This window comes from Callithrix jacchus, chromosome 4 (genome assembly GCF_049354715.1).
Source record: "Callithrix jacchus isolate 240 chromosome 4, calJac240_pri, whole genome shotgun sequence".
NCBI classification, from domain to species: domain Eukaryota; kingdom Metazoa; phylum Chordata; class Mammalia; order Primates; family Cebidae; genus Callithrix; species Callithrix jacchus.
In genome coordinates this window covers 133765013-133782341 of record NC_133505.1, presented here as the reverse complement: position 1 = coordinate 133782341, position 17329 = coordinate 133765013, and the positions used below count along the sequence as shown (strand labels likewise).

General features: G+C 36.5%; 1 protein-coding gene across 1 annotated transcript in view; it reads right to left on the bottom strand.

The window, feature by feature from the left end:
• Nucleotides 1-552: 552 nt before the first annotated feature.
• Nucleotides 553-17329, bottom strand: part of RSPO3 (R-spondin 3) — a 78771-nt gene continuing 61994 nt past the window's right edge. The window contains exon 5 of the mRNA XM_035296641.3: nt 553-1782. Coding sequence (XP_035152532.1) covers nt 1595-1782 — 188 coding nt within the window. The 3' untranslated portion in view covers nt 553-1594. The remainder of the gene's footprint in view (nt 1783-17329) is intronic.

Genomic DNA, 17329 nt, shown 5'->3' with positions numbered 1-17329 from the left:
AATCATGGTGGACAGAGCAGCCGTGCATCCTTCTGTGACAACAGGAAGATTAAGGTGGGTCATGAGATTCTGTGCTGCACGCTCAAAATTACCTCCTCCTGCACGGGGTGGCCTGTGTCCTCTGTGAAACACTGGGGAGGCCTTAAGCTAGGGTGACTTCAGTTCCCTAAAAAGATCCACAGACTGAGAAAATATAGAGAAGAAAAGACCGAATGTTGAAGATGCAGGAGGATCTGACATACAAGAAATGACCCCCATTTCTAAGCAATGAAGGGGGAGCAGTGTAATCAGTTAGGGAGGCTTATGTGTCTATAATTAGAATGTTGATTAAAATAAGAACATGGAAGAAATATCTCCTAATACCCTATTAGTAAATCTCCATTGGCTCAGGTAAAGGTGAATTCTAAAAGCAAATATTACTAAGAAATGTAATATTCTGTATTACATAAGACACGGGTTCTCTAAGTTAGCAGAATTCTCTTCATGAGTCAAGAAATTTCAAAAGTAAGAAATTCTCAATAAAACAGACAATAAAACAAAGTGAACAAAAACTTTAAAAACTATTAACAAATATATTTATTATGGTGGCTTTCTCCCCTACTAGATATACCTTGTTAGAAAGTAGTATCCCTTTTAGGTCCAGGTGGATCATTAAGCAGGTAATAAAATTGTTTTTCCCTCACTGGGAAAGAAAACACATGACTTTGCAAACATGTTATATTCTCCTTGCTCTATTTTTTGTTTTCTATAAAATCAGAATTTTCTCCTAATAAGTATGATTTTGTTTGGGGAAGTAAGTTACAGGCACATGTTTACAGATTGATATTATATAATCCAAGGGGTAACAGAGGCTGAACCACATGGTGCTAACATAGATTAGAGACCTGTTCCAGGTGACCACAACCCTTCACAGTTTTCTAAAGCACAAAAGTAGCCTCCAGCTCCATGATTTCTTCCACATTTTGTCTTTCTGTGATCCCATATGGTATATTCAACTCTGGTATGCACTCCTGTGTTTCTCACAAAAATACAGGATGAATGTGATGGAACTAATCTTCAAACAGTTTTTTTCTGTGATGATAAATCCTATAATTCCAAATGCCAGGCCCTAATTCTGAGCACTCTCTAGATCTCCTGGTCAAAACAACACTGTCCTTTGACGGATGTTTCTCTTCCCTGATTTCCTGTTTGTTTTGAAGGAATACTGTATCTTTGAATTTGCAGAATTATCTTTTGCTTCTTAAAACAACAGCTTGAAAACACATTTTTATAAGGAAAAGATGTTTCTTCTCCGGATGTCATCATTATGTTGTTACCTCTTATAACCTATTGATAACATATACAAAAATGTCCTTTGTCTTTTAAAAATGCGGAGAAGCACATAAGACAACCATCTGAAAGTATCCCTTCTTTGAACTTTTGGCTCTTTGTTGTTAACTACGCTTGTATGAAGAATATAGCAACTACTGGGAATGTTGTTTAGACAGAGCAATAACTGACATGTCCATTTGTGGTCCTAACGGCTAGAGCACTTGTCCTGGGCATCTGGTTGAGATAGCAGCATCATGAGTCTACAATAATCTCATGGGACCCTCTAGTGTACAGTGCTGACTGATACCGATTTCTGTTGTTTATCTTGAACTTTTCTCTTCTTCTGCTGCTGTTTGTTTTCTCGTTGCTCTGGAGTTTCTTTGCTGGATTCCAGATCTTTGCTGTCAGGTATTGCTTCTTTACTTTCTCCTTTATTAACTTTTTTTCTTTTCCTCTCCCTTCCTTTTTTTCCTGAAATGAAAGGATAAAATCTTTTAAAAATTACCTTCAATTATGTTCCATTTGGTTATTTTAAGTTTTAAAAAATGACTTAAATTTTTCTTATATATCATAGTTATAGATGCTAAAAATCTATTTAATAATTCATTCAACTATTATTAAGTCCATGTTATATTCCAAACAATGTAAATGTGAAACACATAAATGATATAATAAAGCAACTCATATATGACAGTTTGAAATCCAAATAGTTTGGTTCTCATAAGTTTGAAACTTATTTTACATGATAGTTAGTTATTTATGCATGTTTCTTGGAAAGTTTTAGATAGCTTTCTTGCTGTTGAAAACATTTATTAAAATGCATATTTTGGCCGGGCATGGTGGTTCACGCCTGTAATCCCAGCTCTTTGGAAGGCTGAGGTGGGGGAGTTGCTTGACCCCAAAAGTTCAAGACCAGCGGGGGTATTATAGTGAGACTTTGTCTCTACTAAAAAAAAAAAGATCAATGGGGCATGGTGGTGCATGCCTCTGTCCCAGCTACACAGAAGGCCGAGGTAGGTAGGAAGATCACTTGAGCCTGGGAAATCAAGGCTGCAGTGAGCCCTGAGAGCACCACTGCACTCCAGCCTGAGCAAAAGAGGGAGATTCTATCTGACCCCAAAAAAGGGAGGGGGGAGATATCTGGCTCCTATTTTTAAGGCACTATTTTGTATTCAATTTTTTCCACGTAGCAGTTAGATAGTTAAAATTCATCAAGATATTTGCCTGTTATCTAAGAGAAGAGAACTGATTTGCATAATAAATGCAGAAATAATAATTCAAGATGAATAACAAGATAATTGTATTTTAACACAAATACTTCTATGTTGAAATTAGTTTGCATTGTAATTTCTCTACATGCAGCGTGGTGGCTATAACTGATCAGTAACCCTCTGGTATAAGCTACCAGGGGAGGAACTTTGAGTCTCTATCCAGCAAATGAGTAGATATTTATCACATGTATACTGGATTTCATGCAGGCCCCTGACCTGGAGCTGAGTTTGGAGCATAGATTTAACTCAGACTCAGATTATGAGAGGAGGAATTTTTAAAAGTGGAATCAACATGACTTTAAAGGTTTGGATGTGAGAAGGTAAATTGTAGTCAACAGGGAGCCACTTGAAACTGAATTTTATTTTGTCAGCATTGGAGAACTGAGAGTTTTAGAAGAAGAGGATAATTTGAAGAAAGTGGATAAAACTGGCACGAAATTGGATGAATTATTTTTAGTTATTTCTAAATAGTGAATTAACCAGATGTTTTATTATCATGTACACATTTTATATATGCAGTCTACAATGTCTGAGGGCGTGGTTTTAGTAACATCCATTAACACATATATCCCAAAGAGAGATTACTTAGATTCAAATCAATATTATAGTAAACAAAAACTAGGAGCCAACTATTCCCTGAGGTATGACAAATTCTGAATGTGTATCCCACATACTGGGCCATTTAAAATTTGAAATTAGGCTGTCTAAATTAAGTCCCTTTTGACAAAAATATTTTGGAGAAATTGTTTGCATGGGAGAACCAAAATATTTTCATGTCCTGAAGTAGGCTGCAAATATTGAATTCAGTGGTTTGGCTTTCCTTTTCTTGAGCTCTGGTTACAGAATCCTAGGGAGTGGTATTAATACTGCATAGGTATGCTACGCCAATACAGTCTCCCTGGATTAATGATTTTATGCCACAGCTAGCTTTGTCATGAGACTGTATTTTTAAAACCTTCCAGTTACTTCATAAAAGCTTTCCTTGATGGGCTCAGCACAACATACCTTCAAATTCTGGAATCCAAAGGGGCAATTAACAAAACTCAGAATTCAGCCAAGGGTGAAGCAAATTGTTTGGGATGTACAGAGAGGAACAAACAATATTATAGTCAATTATTATGCCTAAGCTGAACTACTTATACACTGATTACTTGATTCCATTGTTCTTTTCACTTAAAATGATTTTGCTGGGTTGATAAGATTTCTACAGAAGGAATCAGGGCCTTCTTTCCATGCTGGATTTAATGAGTACACGTTTGATGTGCTGACTCAAATATAATCATATAATAATAATAATCAAACAAGAAAACCGAAGAGTAAGTTTACCTTTTGGAATATGTAGCATAATTTAAGTTTTATAAAACTGAAAAACTAAAGGAGAAAAATACAAGTTTTCATGCTATGCGTTTAGTTTTCAGAAGGAGATGGCTGCAAAGGCTGGATTACATAATATTTCCATATTGAGGAGCATTTTGGAGGTGTTTGAGTTCAACTGTAAAAAATTGTCAGTGAAAATCATTCCAAAGTTCCATAAAAACTACTGACCCCAAGCAAAATGTTATTTTTATGGAAATCATCCAGAAGTTCAGTGTTTGACATTGTTCTCTTGATGATGGTCCAACATCTTACAGCTGTGATCCCAACCATAATGTTTTGGACGCATAAGAAATGTATTGTTTCTTCCTTGCTCACAGATTGATTTATATGTTTTTTAGCCATTTGTGACAACATACTCAACTGGCAGTGCATTTCTGCTTATTAGCAAACTGATATGATTATTTCTTAAGACGGGCCTAAACATTTTTGGAAGTAGATTGAAACTCAGTATTATAACTTTATATCCCAGGAATAACTGGTCTGGGCATTGAGTGAAAGGGAAGGCTCTAGTAAAGTAACAGGACATTAACACATTGTACATTATTGCTACTCAACAGAGGGCTATTGCACAATAGAAAAATGGGGTTATTATTTTTTTACAGGTCATGTGTTAGTGGTTGGAAATGCTAACTACCCTTTGCATAAATATATTTTCCTCTTGTCTAAGAAATAAAATAGAAATACAGAAGAGTGGCTGTGGTCCATTAAAAAATCACGCGTAATTTGGGATAACTTTGTAAGGTTTTCATTAAAGGGGACTTCCTTTTTTATTCTGGTGACTTTTCATTGATGTGGTTAATATTTTTTCAACCATTTTTTTGGCAAGTTTGCGAACTAAGCATTCCAGTTATGACAATCTGATGTGTGTGTGTGTGTGTGTGTGTGTGTATCTCTATATATAATACACATGTGTGCTTTGCCATTCATTGAATATTCATGTATGTGTGCATGTGCACGTGCACATATGTGCCTGAACTGGGTATTAGAACATTCCCGTGATTAAAATAGTGTTCATCTCCCCTTCATGTTCTAGCTATGAGGAGGGTGTTTGGGTAGAAAACATCAAAGAGAATTTGCTATTATCAGTCAAGTACAATCTGAGCCCTTGCAGGAAAGCACTATGGTGTAACATTTAAGAACACTGTCCTTGTCGGGTGTGGTGGCTCATGCCTGCAATCCCAGCACTTTGGGAGGCTGAGGCGGGTGGATCACGAGGCCAAGAGATCAAGACCATCATGGCCAACATGGTGAAACCCCCTCTCTACTAAAAATACAAAAATTAGCTGGGAATGGTGGGGCACACCTGTAGTCCCAGCTACTTGGGAGGCTGAGGAGAATTGCTTGAACCTGGGAGGCAGAGGTTGCAGTGAGCCGAGATCCCACCACTGCACTCCAGCCTGGTGACAGAGCAAGATGCCTCAAAAAACCAGAAAACAAAAAACAAACAAACAAAAACCCCAAAATACAAAACACCACTGTCCTTAGGGTCAGAAAAACACTGTGTTCAAATTTTATGTCTGCTACCAGCTAGTTGTGTGACCTTTGGCAAGTCGTTGATATTTCTCAGGATTAACTCTCTGATATATTTAAAATGTGAATAATCCTTACTTCTTGCTAAACTTTATAAGGGTTAAATGAGATGATTGTAGAGTACTTAGCATGGTGCCTGGCATATGTTACTCACGGGCCAAATGAAAGCTAATAGTATTAACCCCTTGCCCAAACATGAAAAATGCCCCTACACCATGCCAAAGATGTGTGATAAAACTAGGGATACAAGTGAGATACAGAGACTGTCAATAATTATAGTTACATGCTAATACTAAAATAGAGAGGCATGTACAAGGTCCTGTTGAGGTACAGTGGGAAAGCACTGAATTCCATGAAGAGAGACTGAAAATGATTCCGCTGATGTAATGACGTTTGAGGTGAGCCTGAGAGAATGACAGAGTTTGCTAGGCTGATAAGGGAAGAAGGACCTGACAGGCAGTGAACAATATGTTCACTGTCCAAAGGCATGCAAGGACATGGTGAATCTGGGGCATTGAAAGTCGACTTCCTTGGTTTGATCAGAGTCTATTTATAGACTATTACCAAGAGAAGCTGGAACGATATGAGGGATTCAATTGCCATGTTGGGAATTTGTCCTGAAGATCAGTGTACTGAAAACTAGAGAAGGGCATGTATCGGATTCGGATAGCAGGCCAGAGTTTGGATGTTTCTGTGATGAGTATAGAAAAAGCCAATAGGATATTCTGACATGTGACCTTATTTCCTATTTCAGAAAATTGCTGTAAGAAATAAGAAGACATAGAGGGAATACAGTCAGTGTTTCGTACTTATTTTTGAGTCTTAATTTTTGAAAGAGTAGCTAAAATCTCCATGTAGACCAAAAAGCCATATTTATTTAAGATTTTGTTGCACCCTAGCATCACATAATTGAATATATAATTGATATTTTTAAGATTCTGAAATTATTTTCTGTGAGTATAAACACATACAGTCTTTTACGTAAACACTTCCTATGGCCTTCTACAGACAAAGTTCCCCCAAAATTTTAAAAAATTCAAATTCCTGGATCTCACCCCTGGAGATTATGATTCAGTGGTTCTTATGAGGAGCCCAGGAATCTGTAGTCAATAACGAGTTCACCCTTACAGCCCAGTTTATTCTGATGTGCAACCATATTTAAGAGCCAAAGCTAGAGAGCAACAGAAGACCCAGTTTCTTTAAATACAGCCTCTGAAAACTTATGTCAAATTGCATGGTTGCTCATTTGTTTCTTTTATTTTTCCTGATGAATATCAAGTATGTTTTTGACTTACTGTAGCTACTAATTTTAAGGCAAGTTTTCTTATTAGATACATTTGGAATGGTTATCCAGATATAAATTAAATTAGTTGCAGGCTGTCTTTTTAAAACCTATTCAAGTACATATATGAACTAGAAAATATAAACATGTAAAAAATGATAAAGAGACGAAAATGATCCTGAATTATTCTTCCTAATTTATATAGTATATATTTATATTCCAAGTGAAAATGCAAACCATAGAACACGTTCGATTTCCTTTAAATATAATGAGGTTATGAATAAAAGAGTTGCTCTCCCTAGAATCACAACTGTAAGTCACTTATTGAGAACCATCTAAATTATGAATATCAGCTATTTTCTTGATGTTAAGATAAAATCTGCCCATAGGTCTTCGTAAGAGCTGCTTCTTGGTGAATTTCTTGCAAAATGTCACTAAGGGGAGCCATTGAGCTGTTAAGTAGTTCACTTCCCAAGACAAACTAGGTTATAATTTTTACCTAAATGCTAAAAATATATTCCACAGTATAGACTGAGGACTAAATATCACGAATTCTATGACACAAACCAACTAAGTACTATGTTTTTCTTTTCATTTTATTTGGTGTGGAATGAAACTGGAAGCCCATGGCGTTACACCTTTTAAAAAGCGCGCATGGTGTGAATAGGGGGCTGATCTTACCATTTTTGAATCTAAAGTTGGACCTGATTTTTATGTATAGAGAATGAAAATTCTAGCTTTTGTTCTTCTTTTTTTTTTCCGGGGGGCGGGGAACGGAGTTTTTGCCCAGGCTGGACTGCAATGGTGCAGTCCTGGCTCACTGCGACCTCCACCTCCCAGGTTCAAGTGATTCTCCTGCCTCAGCCTCTAGAGTAGCTGGAGGCATGTTCCACAACGCCTGGTTAATTTTGTACTTTAAGTACAGATGGGGTTTGGTTTCACCGTGTTCGTCAGGCTGGTCTTGAACTCCTGACCTCAGGTGATCGACTGGCCTCTGCCTCCCAAAGTACTGGGATTACAGGCATGAGCCACTGTGGCCAGCCTGTTGTTTTAAGTTAAGATATCACTGGGAAAATCTGCATGGAAGGGAAATTGCTATAGTATGACTTTTTTCTTTTTTGGGGGCAATTATAATGTATTGTGTAGATACATACTTAGGACCACTATTATTACCAAGTAAATTGAGAAATGCACCTTTTGTCTTTTGTTTGTTTAATAAAATAGAAAACTTATTCTTCTTGCAATAAATTTAACCTAGGAATTTACAACAAACACAGTAAATATATCAAAGAATGAATATCTTTTGCTTTTTGATAAATAGGCAGACATTTAATTGTTCCAAATTGAAATTTAAAGCTACCTGATTTACCTGTGCTGTAGGTTACACATGAATTCTATTGCCTTTCTATTTAATTGTCAAGATGCTTCTGATGAATTATTCAAAGAAAAATACTTTGATACATCATTAGATACTCTACTATATGCTATTAATTTGGGATATTATATTGAGCCCATTTTTGCAAAGATAGCTCTGATCATTAAAATATATTGAGATTGAAATAACATTTTATCAATTTCAAAGGACTAATTTAAGAGATGCAATCTGTTTGTATCATGATGTTTTGGGAATTCGGAAACAAGAATGTAATGATTGGAAGGTATCAATTATAAACTTTAGGAGGTGAAAGCAGATAAACCCAAGCTTCCTAACATGGCCCTCAGGGTCCTTGTCCGCTGTGATATGACCCCTGTGTACTTACCTACTTTGCTGGCCTCACACTTACCTTTTTAGTCTCCCCTGCACTTGTCCCACCATAATGTTTACTGAGCCCATATATTGGATACACTTATCTAGAATGTGCTTTCTAGATCCCTTGCCCTAACCCAGACTTACTGTTGAATTCTCTGGCTCTTTAGGTTAACCTTCCTCACTCTCCTAACCTCTTCCTAGGCTAGATTATTCACATTTCTCCTCTCTGTGTTCTCAGCTCCCAATTATGACCCTGCTGCATTAATCAAGGTGAAGATAACATGGAAAGTTTGTTTTTAAAAATAGTACGAATAATTATAACTAAAATTCAACACAAACTTCTATTAGGTTGGTGTAAAATAATTTTGGTTGGTGCTATTACTTTTAATATGTACCAGATAGACTTCTTCTACGTAAGAGTACTGTATGTAGAAGCTCTATTCAACCCCTGTTCTACAGATGAGGACAATGAAGGTTCTTAACCACAGCACCCCTCTATCTCCATATTATTTCTCAATAGAGTACAATGTGACATGCCATCCTTGTTTGTTTCACTTTAGCTACTGAGGCAAGGAAAGTGCCTAGCTGTGGACTAACTTTTCAAAACAAAGGAGTTTTATCAAAATCAAGATTTGGAGTGTACTTTCTTAATCACTTGAAATTTGAATTTGCTGGGCAACAAAAAGCTGCTTATCAGAAATTAACTCAGAACTTAACAGCATTTAGAATAAATTATTTAAGTCAGCATAATTCAGCACCATTTCATTCTCTATTCTCTCTCTTTTTATTTTTGCTACAAGCCTATATTTTAGTATTTCTACTCCCCTCAACATATAGAGGTATGAGACATATATGTAACTTGAAAATTATACATCATTTATATCTAATTTGGAAATAATTTTCCATTAGACTATTACCATTACATTTTTGAAATTTTAATAAAATGATCACATATTTTTACATTTTGTTATACTTAATACTGAAAAAGAGAAAGAATAATTATATAGCTTTAAAAATTTAAAATTCTACTGAGGTTTGAATGCAGTCTTATTATAAATCATTTCACCTTAAAGCAGACATCATAAATATCAATAATCACAATTTTTTAGAATACGTATTTTCATAGTCTGCTTTAAGCATAATAGACTCTCTTTTGCCAAATTAAATCTCTTCCTTACAAATGGACCACTGCCAATAGGTCTTTACAGATTTTTTTCTCCGTTGTTTAAATAATTTTATTATCCACTAAAGATTCAGAATCCAAAATTTTGAATTTTGACTCAATGTTCTGACAGAAGTATCCATGACCCTTTCATTCAAGCTAACTCCATTCCACCATATGGTCAAATTTTATTCATTCCTTTTGCTGTGAAATTCATGACTTGCTTGTGAGATGAATATTATTGTTCTCTTAAGAAAAAAATGACCCAGAATAGGATATTTTGGTTGTTTAATATACTGTTTATAAACTTATAATATGGGAATTTTATTGCCTATCTTCAGAAATTGAGTCAGTAGGGTGTCCTAGCGCTAAAATTTCAAAGACCATTAAAGCCTGCCTAGCAACATTGTCGTGTCCTATCCCAAATTTTCAATTTGGACCTAGTCCTTTCAAAGTATTAGTGACTCTCTCAGAAATGAATTGATGTGTTCATCTTTTTTGTGTGACAGTCATACTCTACCCTGTTCCCTTACCTCCTACGTCCGGGGGCGCCCCCTGCTGCTTCAGGCTGCCATCTTCCATCTCAAGCTAGAGAACATGTGTGAGTCTACAGAACTTATTAATGTTAAATATTTCTCTCATATCACCCTTTAAAAAGTTTTCTCAGAAATTTAAACATTAAAAAAGTGAAACAGCTTCTTTGAATAATTTCTACTATAAATAGTATTATGTATAACTTGTCCTGTAAAATTATTTTAGATCAGAATATACAATTATAATTCAGACCATCTATCCAGTGACTCCTTTAAGAAATCTGGAAAAATTATTTCTTTAGTACTTGACTATAATTAATTTTCAAACAACTTTTCACATTCTTTGTGATATATTAGTTTGCCTAGTGTGCCAATTTAAAATTTAAATGTAACAAGGTTATTTAATATGTCAATAATCAATGACTAAGTTTAAAGTACTGCCTATGGTACAGGTAGCTTAAAAAATATGAATATTTGAAAGAATTTTTTCCTAGTGAATTTTTATTTTCTTGCTGTAGATCTTTTTGAGTTGACTCTCCTGTTTCCCCAGCCCCAATAACACGTATTCCAGTAACACAGTAAAGAACATTTAAATGTATTGGCTTATCTAATTCATTTGCTTCAGAAAACCAGAAACCACAGTTGTATTATCAATCTTTCATTCTAAAAGTTAATGGCTTCCATTTCTTTTTTCTCTTTACCATATTGCACTCATGACTGAGCATAGTGAAAGTTAGTTTTTATGTAGAGTTTAAAATAAAACTTGTCTTAGAATTTTCCCTGTTTTTCTTTAGTTAAATAGGCTCACAGCTCATTTGTTCATGCTTAAAATACATGTTCTGGAATCAGTTTATGATAAATATTCACCGAATGCCTTTTATTTTTTCTAAGAATCACTAAGCCAAAAGCATTGTCTTCATCTTTGATGAAATATAACTTTCCAATTAACAGCAAAGTCCTTCATTTCAAAAGACTGAGCAGAATGCTACTTGAAAATTTATTCCAGCTGGTTAAATTAAAGAATTGAAAGAATTCCAAAGAAAGAATATTCTCTGGGCATTTATCATTTGATTTTCATTTGGATAAATTTCCATTTGTTCTAAGAACTTGTCTCAGAATTTTGTTGTTTTGAGACAGAAAAAGAAGTGTTGATAGCCACGTTTGGCATTGCTATACTCACTCCCTTACCCAAATTGTCTACTGGGTTGTATGGACAGGAGCAGACGGCCTCATACTTGCTGACATGTTTCCAGTGATTGATTATACAAGAAATCTTGATGTTATTCCACTCTTTCATCATTTTATGCGCTAGTTGACTGTGATGTCTAAGTCTCATTCTAACACAGCCCACTCTGTCTTTCTCTGAAGTTTTTTATTGGTCTATGGGGAAGAATGTACCTTTAATCTGGAATTGCATCACATGGGGGAAAATGACTACCCAGTTTCTTATTTGTGCTACTCCATGTGTCATGTGTCACACTTTATGAAATTTTAGCTACAGATAATACACACGTTTATAGTGATAGTTTAATGTTTTCAGCTATTTATTAACTACATATGTAAAGATGATTTTCATGCATCTTCAAATGCATTCTTAAATGGTTTGACTATGCTTTAGGATTTTACTCATTCTTCTTTTGCTGCAGATCTTGCTTCAAACTACTGGTTTCTTAACTAGTTTGGTAAATATGGATAATACCACTCAGCCTCTACTACATTAAAATTTGTGATAAATTTTACTCATAATATATGATAAGGGGCATATTTTACCTACAGCAGATAAAAAATTAATTTGAATCTTTAAATTTAGGGATTTCAGTAAGTTATATAACTTTTAAGTTTTTCTTATCAACCATATTTTCCATATATCATATTAAGACTTGTACCCTATCTACTTTTTCTCTTCACGAACTTTCAGAATGTCCCAAGGAAAACAGAATATTGCTTTCTAATAAGCATCTGATTAATGCAGAAGAATGACTTTCCTTCTTTGAACAGTCAATCTCCTGTGCAAAGACTTTCCCTCCCAACATTCACATTATCATTAGTAGATTTCACTCCTCTTTCTTTGCTACTAACTAGTGTGTTTCCTTCTATTGTTTGAATGGGTCCCTATGTGCATCCTACTCTATTATCTACTAATTTTGAGTGATATTTCTAGGCCCTTTTGCAATTTGTCAAGGTGATATTGAACTTCATTTCCAGTTTTCAAAATATTAGGAAGAACAATTAATGTAGTAACAATTGCAAATATGAAGAACTTACTCTTTATAAAAATTCAACCTCAATTTTGATTTACCTACTAAAGTATGGAAAAGGAAATGCAATTCATAGGACTGGTTATTTTGGAGTAGGCTGGTTATATGGTTTGGCTGCTTCCCTACCCAAATTCACCTTGAATTATAGTTCCTACAATCCCCATGTGTGGTGGTATAGACCCAGTGGGAGATAATTGAATCCTGGAGTTGGTTACCGTCATGCTGTTCTGGTAGTGAGTGAGTTCTCACAAGATCTGATGGTTTTATAAGGGGATTTCCTCCCTTTTGCTCAGCATTTTTCTTCTTGCCACCATATAAAGAAGGATACATTTGCTTCCCCCTCTGCCATGATGGTAGGTTTCTTGAGGCCATGCTGAACTGTGCTTCAATCAAACCTGTTTCTTTTATAAATTACTCACTCTCAGTTATGTCTTTATTAGCAGGGTGAGAATGCATAAATACAGGTGGGATGGATACTAGTGGGAGATTTTAGCAGTGATTCTCTGATCTATTTGCGTAATTTTGTGCACAAGGGGAGACATATGAGGCCCATGTTCCTCGTACATTAATAAGCACTGCTACTATTGCTCTGATGACTGTGGTAGTGCCTCCTTTCTCTTTGGCAAGAGCCTGAGAACTGTAGTGAGTCTGTAAGTATTCGTTGAATGATTTAAGTGAAAAAGACAAATAATGCTCCCTTTTCGTGATTTCATGGCCAGGACTTAATTTGAGTTAGAGTTGGAGAAGTACAGGCATAGACAGAGATGCTTTTGGTGTTGCTCTCTCATGCGCAGGCATGCTGTGATTACCCAATATCCCAAACAACCTGTCTTAACATGTCCCACTTATTATGGAGTACGCAGCCAGTTAGATACTTCTGTTCCAATATCAGCTTCAGGAGATTACAGTGAACTCCAGAGAGCTATATCATGTTCTCAGAAATATCATTTTGAGTTGCCATGCTTGGTCCTTTGGGACCAAGTCAGTGATCAATAGCTAAAGTATGCCTAAGATTGTTTGAAGAAATGGCATTAGGAAGTCCAGGTTGCAACAGAGAAGTTAGCACAAATTCCACTTTCTTCTCTTTATTCCAGAAAGCATTTGAATTCTAGAACAGTTTTAGTGATTTGAAGTCTTCCAAGTTTCCCTGGGCTTGGAAGTGTGGACCAGAGTCCATCTCTTAGCCCAAAGCTGGAAAACAGTTGCCTAATAAAAAGAGAAAAAGAGGTGGTCAGGAAGAGGGCCCCCCTACACCCTGCCCCCGCCCGCCGCAAAAAAAAGGAGGAGGAGAAGAAGGGACTTGGAATGATTGTCAAAAGTTGAAAGATGACAAAACAACATTTTCTTCCTTAAAGTAGCTTCTAGATCAGGCATAAATGATGCCCTTATTTGGTGGAGCTGAGAATGTAGTCTTACTTTAAAGTCATGAAATACGCTAGCCCATCTTGCCTGATCTTGGGCTTTTGTATCCTCTCCTGAAGTGGCACTACACAGTCTCAGAAGCCTGACTTCCCCTTGAGTGTTGAATAACTGTGGCTTTTGTTGTAATCCATTGAATTTTGCTTTTAGTGGAAAGCCACCAAAATGAAGGACCAATGGGTAGTATGATGAAACTTTCAATTTAAGAGGGTGTAGCAAGGGCAGCAGATGTTATGTGCAATGCAATTAATGGGAAGAGAAAGTCTTAGGAAAGGCTTAAGCAAATGAGCTGAAAATTAAGGGAAATGTGACAATTCCTGAAAGAATGAACACTGTCTTACTCAAACTCTAAGAAAACAGATATTTCTCATTTAATTGAAGTATTTAAGAGTCAAATAAAATGACCCTGGAAATAAGAAGGCTAGATGAAATACATAGAAAAAAAAAGTTTTAAAGGGGTAAAGAGCTTGAAATATCCTTTTTGGTTTTTATTTTCTGAGGAAAGTAAACTTCTCATGTACCTTAAGACCTAGTTAGGGTAATGCTAAAGTTTAGATATTTGACCCGGCAGACTTAATGTTGAAATTTGAGTCCAAATGTTTGGGGCGGGGCCAAATGGGAGGTGCTTGGGAATCATGGAAGTGGGTCCATCATGAATGACTTGGTGCTATTCTCACAGCAAATAAGTGATTCTCTGTATTAGTTCCTACAGAGTTCCCCAGAGAGCTGCTTGTTAAAAAGAGCCTGGCACCTTCTCTCTCTCTCTCCCTCTCTCTCTCTCTCTCTCTCTCTCTCTCTCTCTCTCTCTCTCTGCTCTCTCACACACACTCTCTCTTTTCTTCTCTAGTCATATGATCTGCACATGCGAGTTCCCCTGAGGCCCTCACCAGAATCAGATGCTGATGCTATGCTTCTTGTACAGCCTGCAGAACTGTTAGCCAAATATACCTCTTTTTTTTTGAGTGAATTACACAGCCTTAGGTATTCTGTTACATCAACACCAAAACGGACTAAGATAGAAAAGCGGATATGTGGCAGGGTGCCGTGGCTCATGCCTGTAATTCCAGTACTTTGGGAGGCCGAGGCAGGCAGATCACGAGGTCAAGAGATTGAGATCATCCTGGCCAACATGGTGAAACCCTGTCTCTACTAAAAAATACAAAAATTAGCTGGGCGTGGTAGCACGCCCCTGTAGTCCCACCTACTTGGGAGGCTGAGGCAGGAGAATTGCTTGAACCCGGGAGGCGGAGGTTGCAGTGAGCCGAGATTGTGCCACTGCACTCCAGCCTGGCACTTGGCGACAATGCAAGATTCTGTCTCAAACAAACAAACAACAAAAAAAGTGCATATGTGATCAGTGACTTATATAAGCCATTCCCTTATCTCCAGGGAATATTTAGGAGAAAGAGTAGTAGTCAGGAAGTAACTACATATATTGGGGAGTAAAAATACTAAAGGAAAGCAAAAGTTATCTGTTATGCCAGAATTTGGGAGGCGAGGAAGGTGAACCTTTTTTTTTGTCCTTAACATCTTGGCCCCCTTAGTCAAGAACACTTTTGGACCCTGAAAACTCTGTTGGAACTTTTAAACTAGAGAGGATTCTAGGAGTTAAGCACAAAATGTCTCCGGGGAAGCCTTCTTTGAGTATGAATGGGTCTAGGTGTGGGTGTGTGAATCTACCCTAACAAACAGAAAACAATACCAGATGATTTCTAAAAATTAGCAGCTATTTTCAGGCATCACTGAATAACCTCATAGATGATTTGCACTTCTAACAACACCTGGTAAGCAGTGGTATTATCTACGTATATTAATATATTTAACACATTTATATATGGGCTACCATATTTATATATTTTACTGTACTAGTTGTTAAGTATCTTGAGGATCACCCCTTACCTATATATGTCCTTCAAGATACATTTTAAAGGCTACTTCTCTATGAATTCTTCCCTGATCTTCTCCAGCAGGTGAGGAGGGATGCAGTAATGTATAGCTGCTATGACCTTGGGCTTTGAAGTCAGAAAGATCTGAGTTTGATTTTCTGCCAAGCTATTTAGTCATTGTCTATCCGTTGGGGATGTTACTTAAACTCTCAAGACCTCATCTTTTAAAATGTGTGCTTAAAAAAAGTGGGGCATTAAATTTTAAAAATCTGAAATTGGTATCAGGAAATGTGCATTTTAAACTTGACCAAATTACTCATCAGGAATGTGACCTTAAGTAAAGCACTTTCTGTATTTCATTTGCCTCATTTATAAAATAGAATCAATAACTCCCTTATTCTCACTATTCGAGGTAGGTATGAGAAGCAAATGATATGTAAGTAACTGAAATTGAAAATAATTCTAAAATTTTAATCCCTAAAAGAAGAATAATTAGTAGTGATAATAAATGGTCTCTATGAAACTGTAAAACAGCTGAGTGAATCAGGCCACCTTTAAAAATAGAACAGCCTTAATCTGGTTTGGGTAAAATCTCAGGAGCACTTAATTCCTTTAAGATGTTTGGTGAGAGTCCTTAACCCACTCAAGTCCATCTGCCTTACTTCTTGCATATCCCTTAAATGTGTCATTCCTTCTTTATCCTCATTCAGTTCAAGCCTGTTACCTCTGGAATGTATTTTGGCAAATATCAGGGTTTTGTTTTGTTTTGTTCTGTTTTTTTTTTCTTTCTTTCTTTCAGGTATTTTCTACTTTGCTGTTAGGTTACCTTCTTATAGTGCAGAAGGCTTGTCTTTTATTCCTATTGGTGTTTGGTTTGTTTTTAAATCTACCTGGTGCCTGTACTCCCAAAGTTCTCAGCATGGCTTAGAAGTCCCTTTCAAATCTCACTCTTGGTTATGTTATTGAGCAGCACCTCCTTCCCTAATTTGCCTTTGCTTCGATCAAACTACATAGCTCACTTCAATTTTATCACATCATGCTCTTTCTTGCTTTTGTGATACTGTTGATGCTACTTCTCAGTGGAAGCTTCCTCTCCCTCTCTTTAGCTGGAAAATTCTACTTGGCCTTTAAGAGCCAATAATAATTTACCACCTCTATTTCCAAAGGACACATCTGTCAATTTTGCATTTATTTGTTTACAACCAACTCTCCCATGAAATTATGAACTTCCAAAGGAGTCTCATGCATATTTGCTATCTTTGTTATTTTCACTTCTAGCTTCTAGCTGATGAGCTGACCTTGAGATGCAGAGATTATCTGGAATTATCCAGATTGGTCCATTTAATTGCATAATTCCTTAAAAGTGGAAAGTGGAAGAAGAGGCATAATTGTGTGTCCGGGAGATGCTATGTGAAAAGGTCTTAACCTACCATTTGAGGCTTTGAAGCTACAGAAAGGGTCCATGAACTGAGGATTGTGAGCAGCCTCTAAAACCTGGAAAAGACAAGTGGATTCTCCCCTAGAGTCGCCAGAAAGGAAGACAGCCTTGC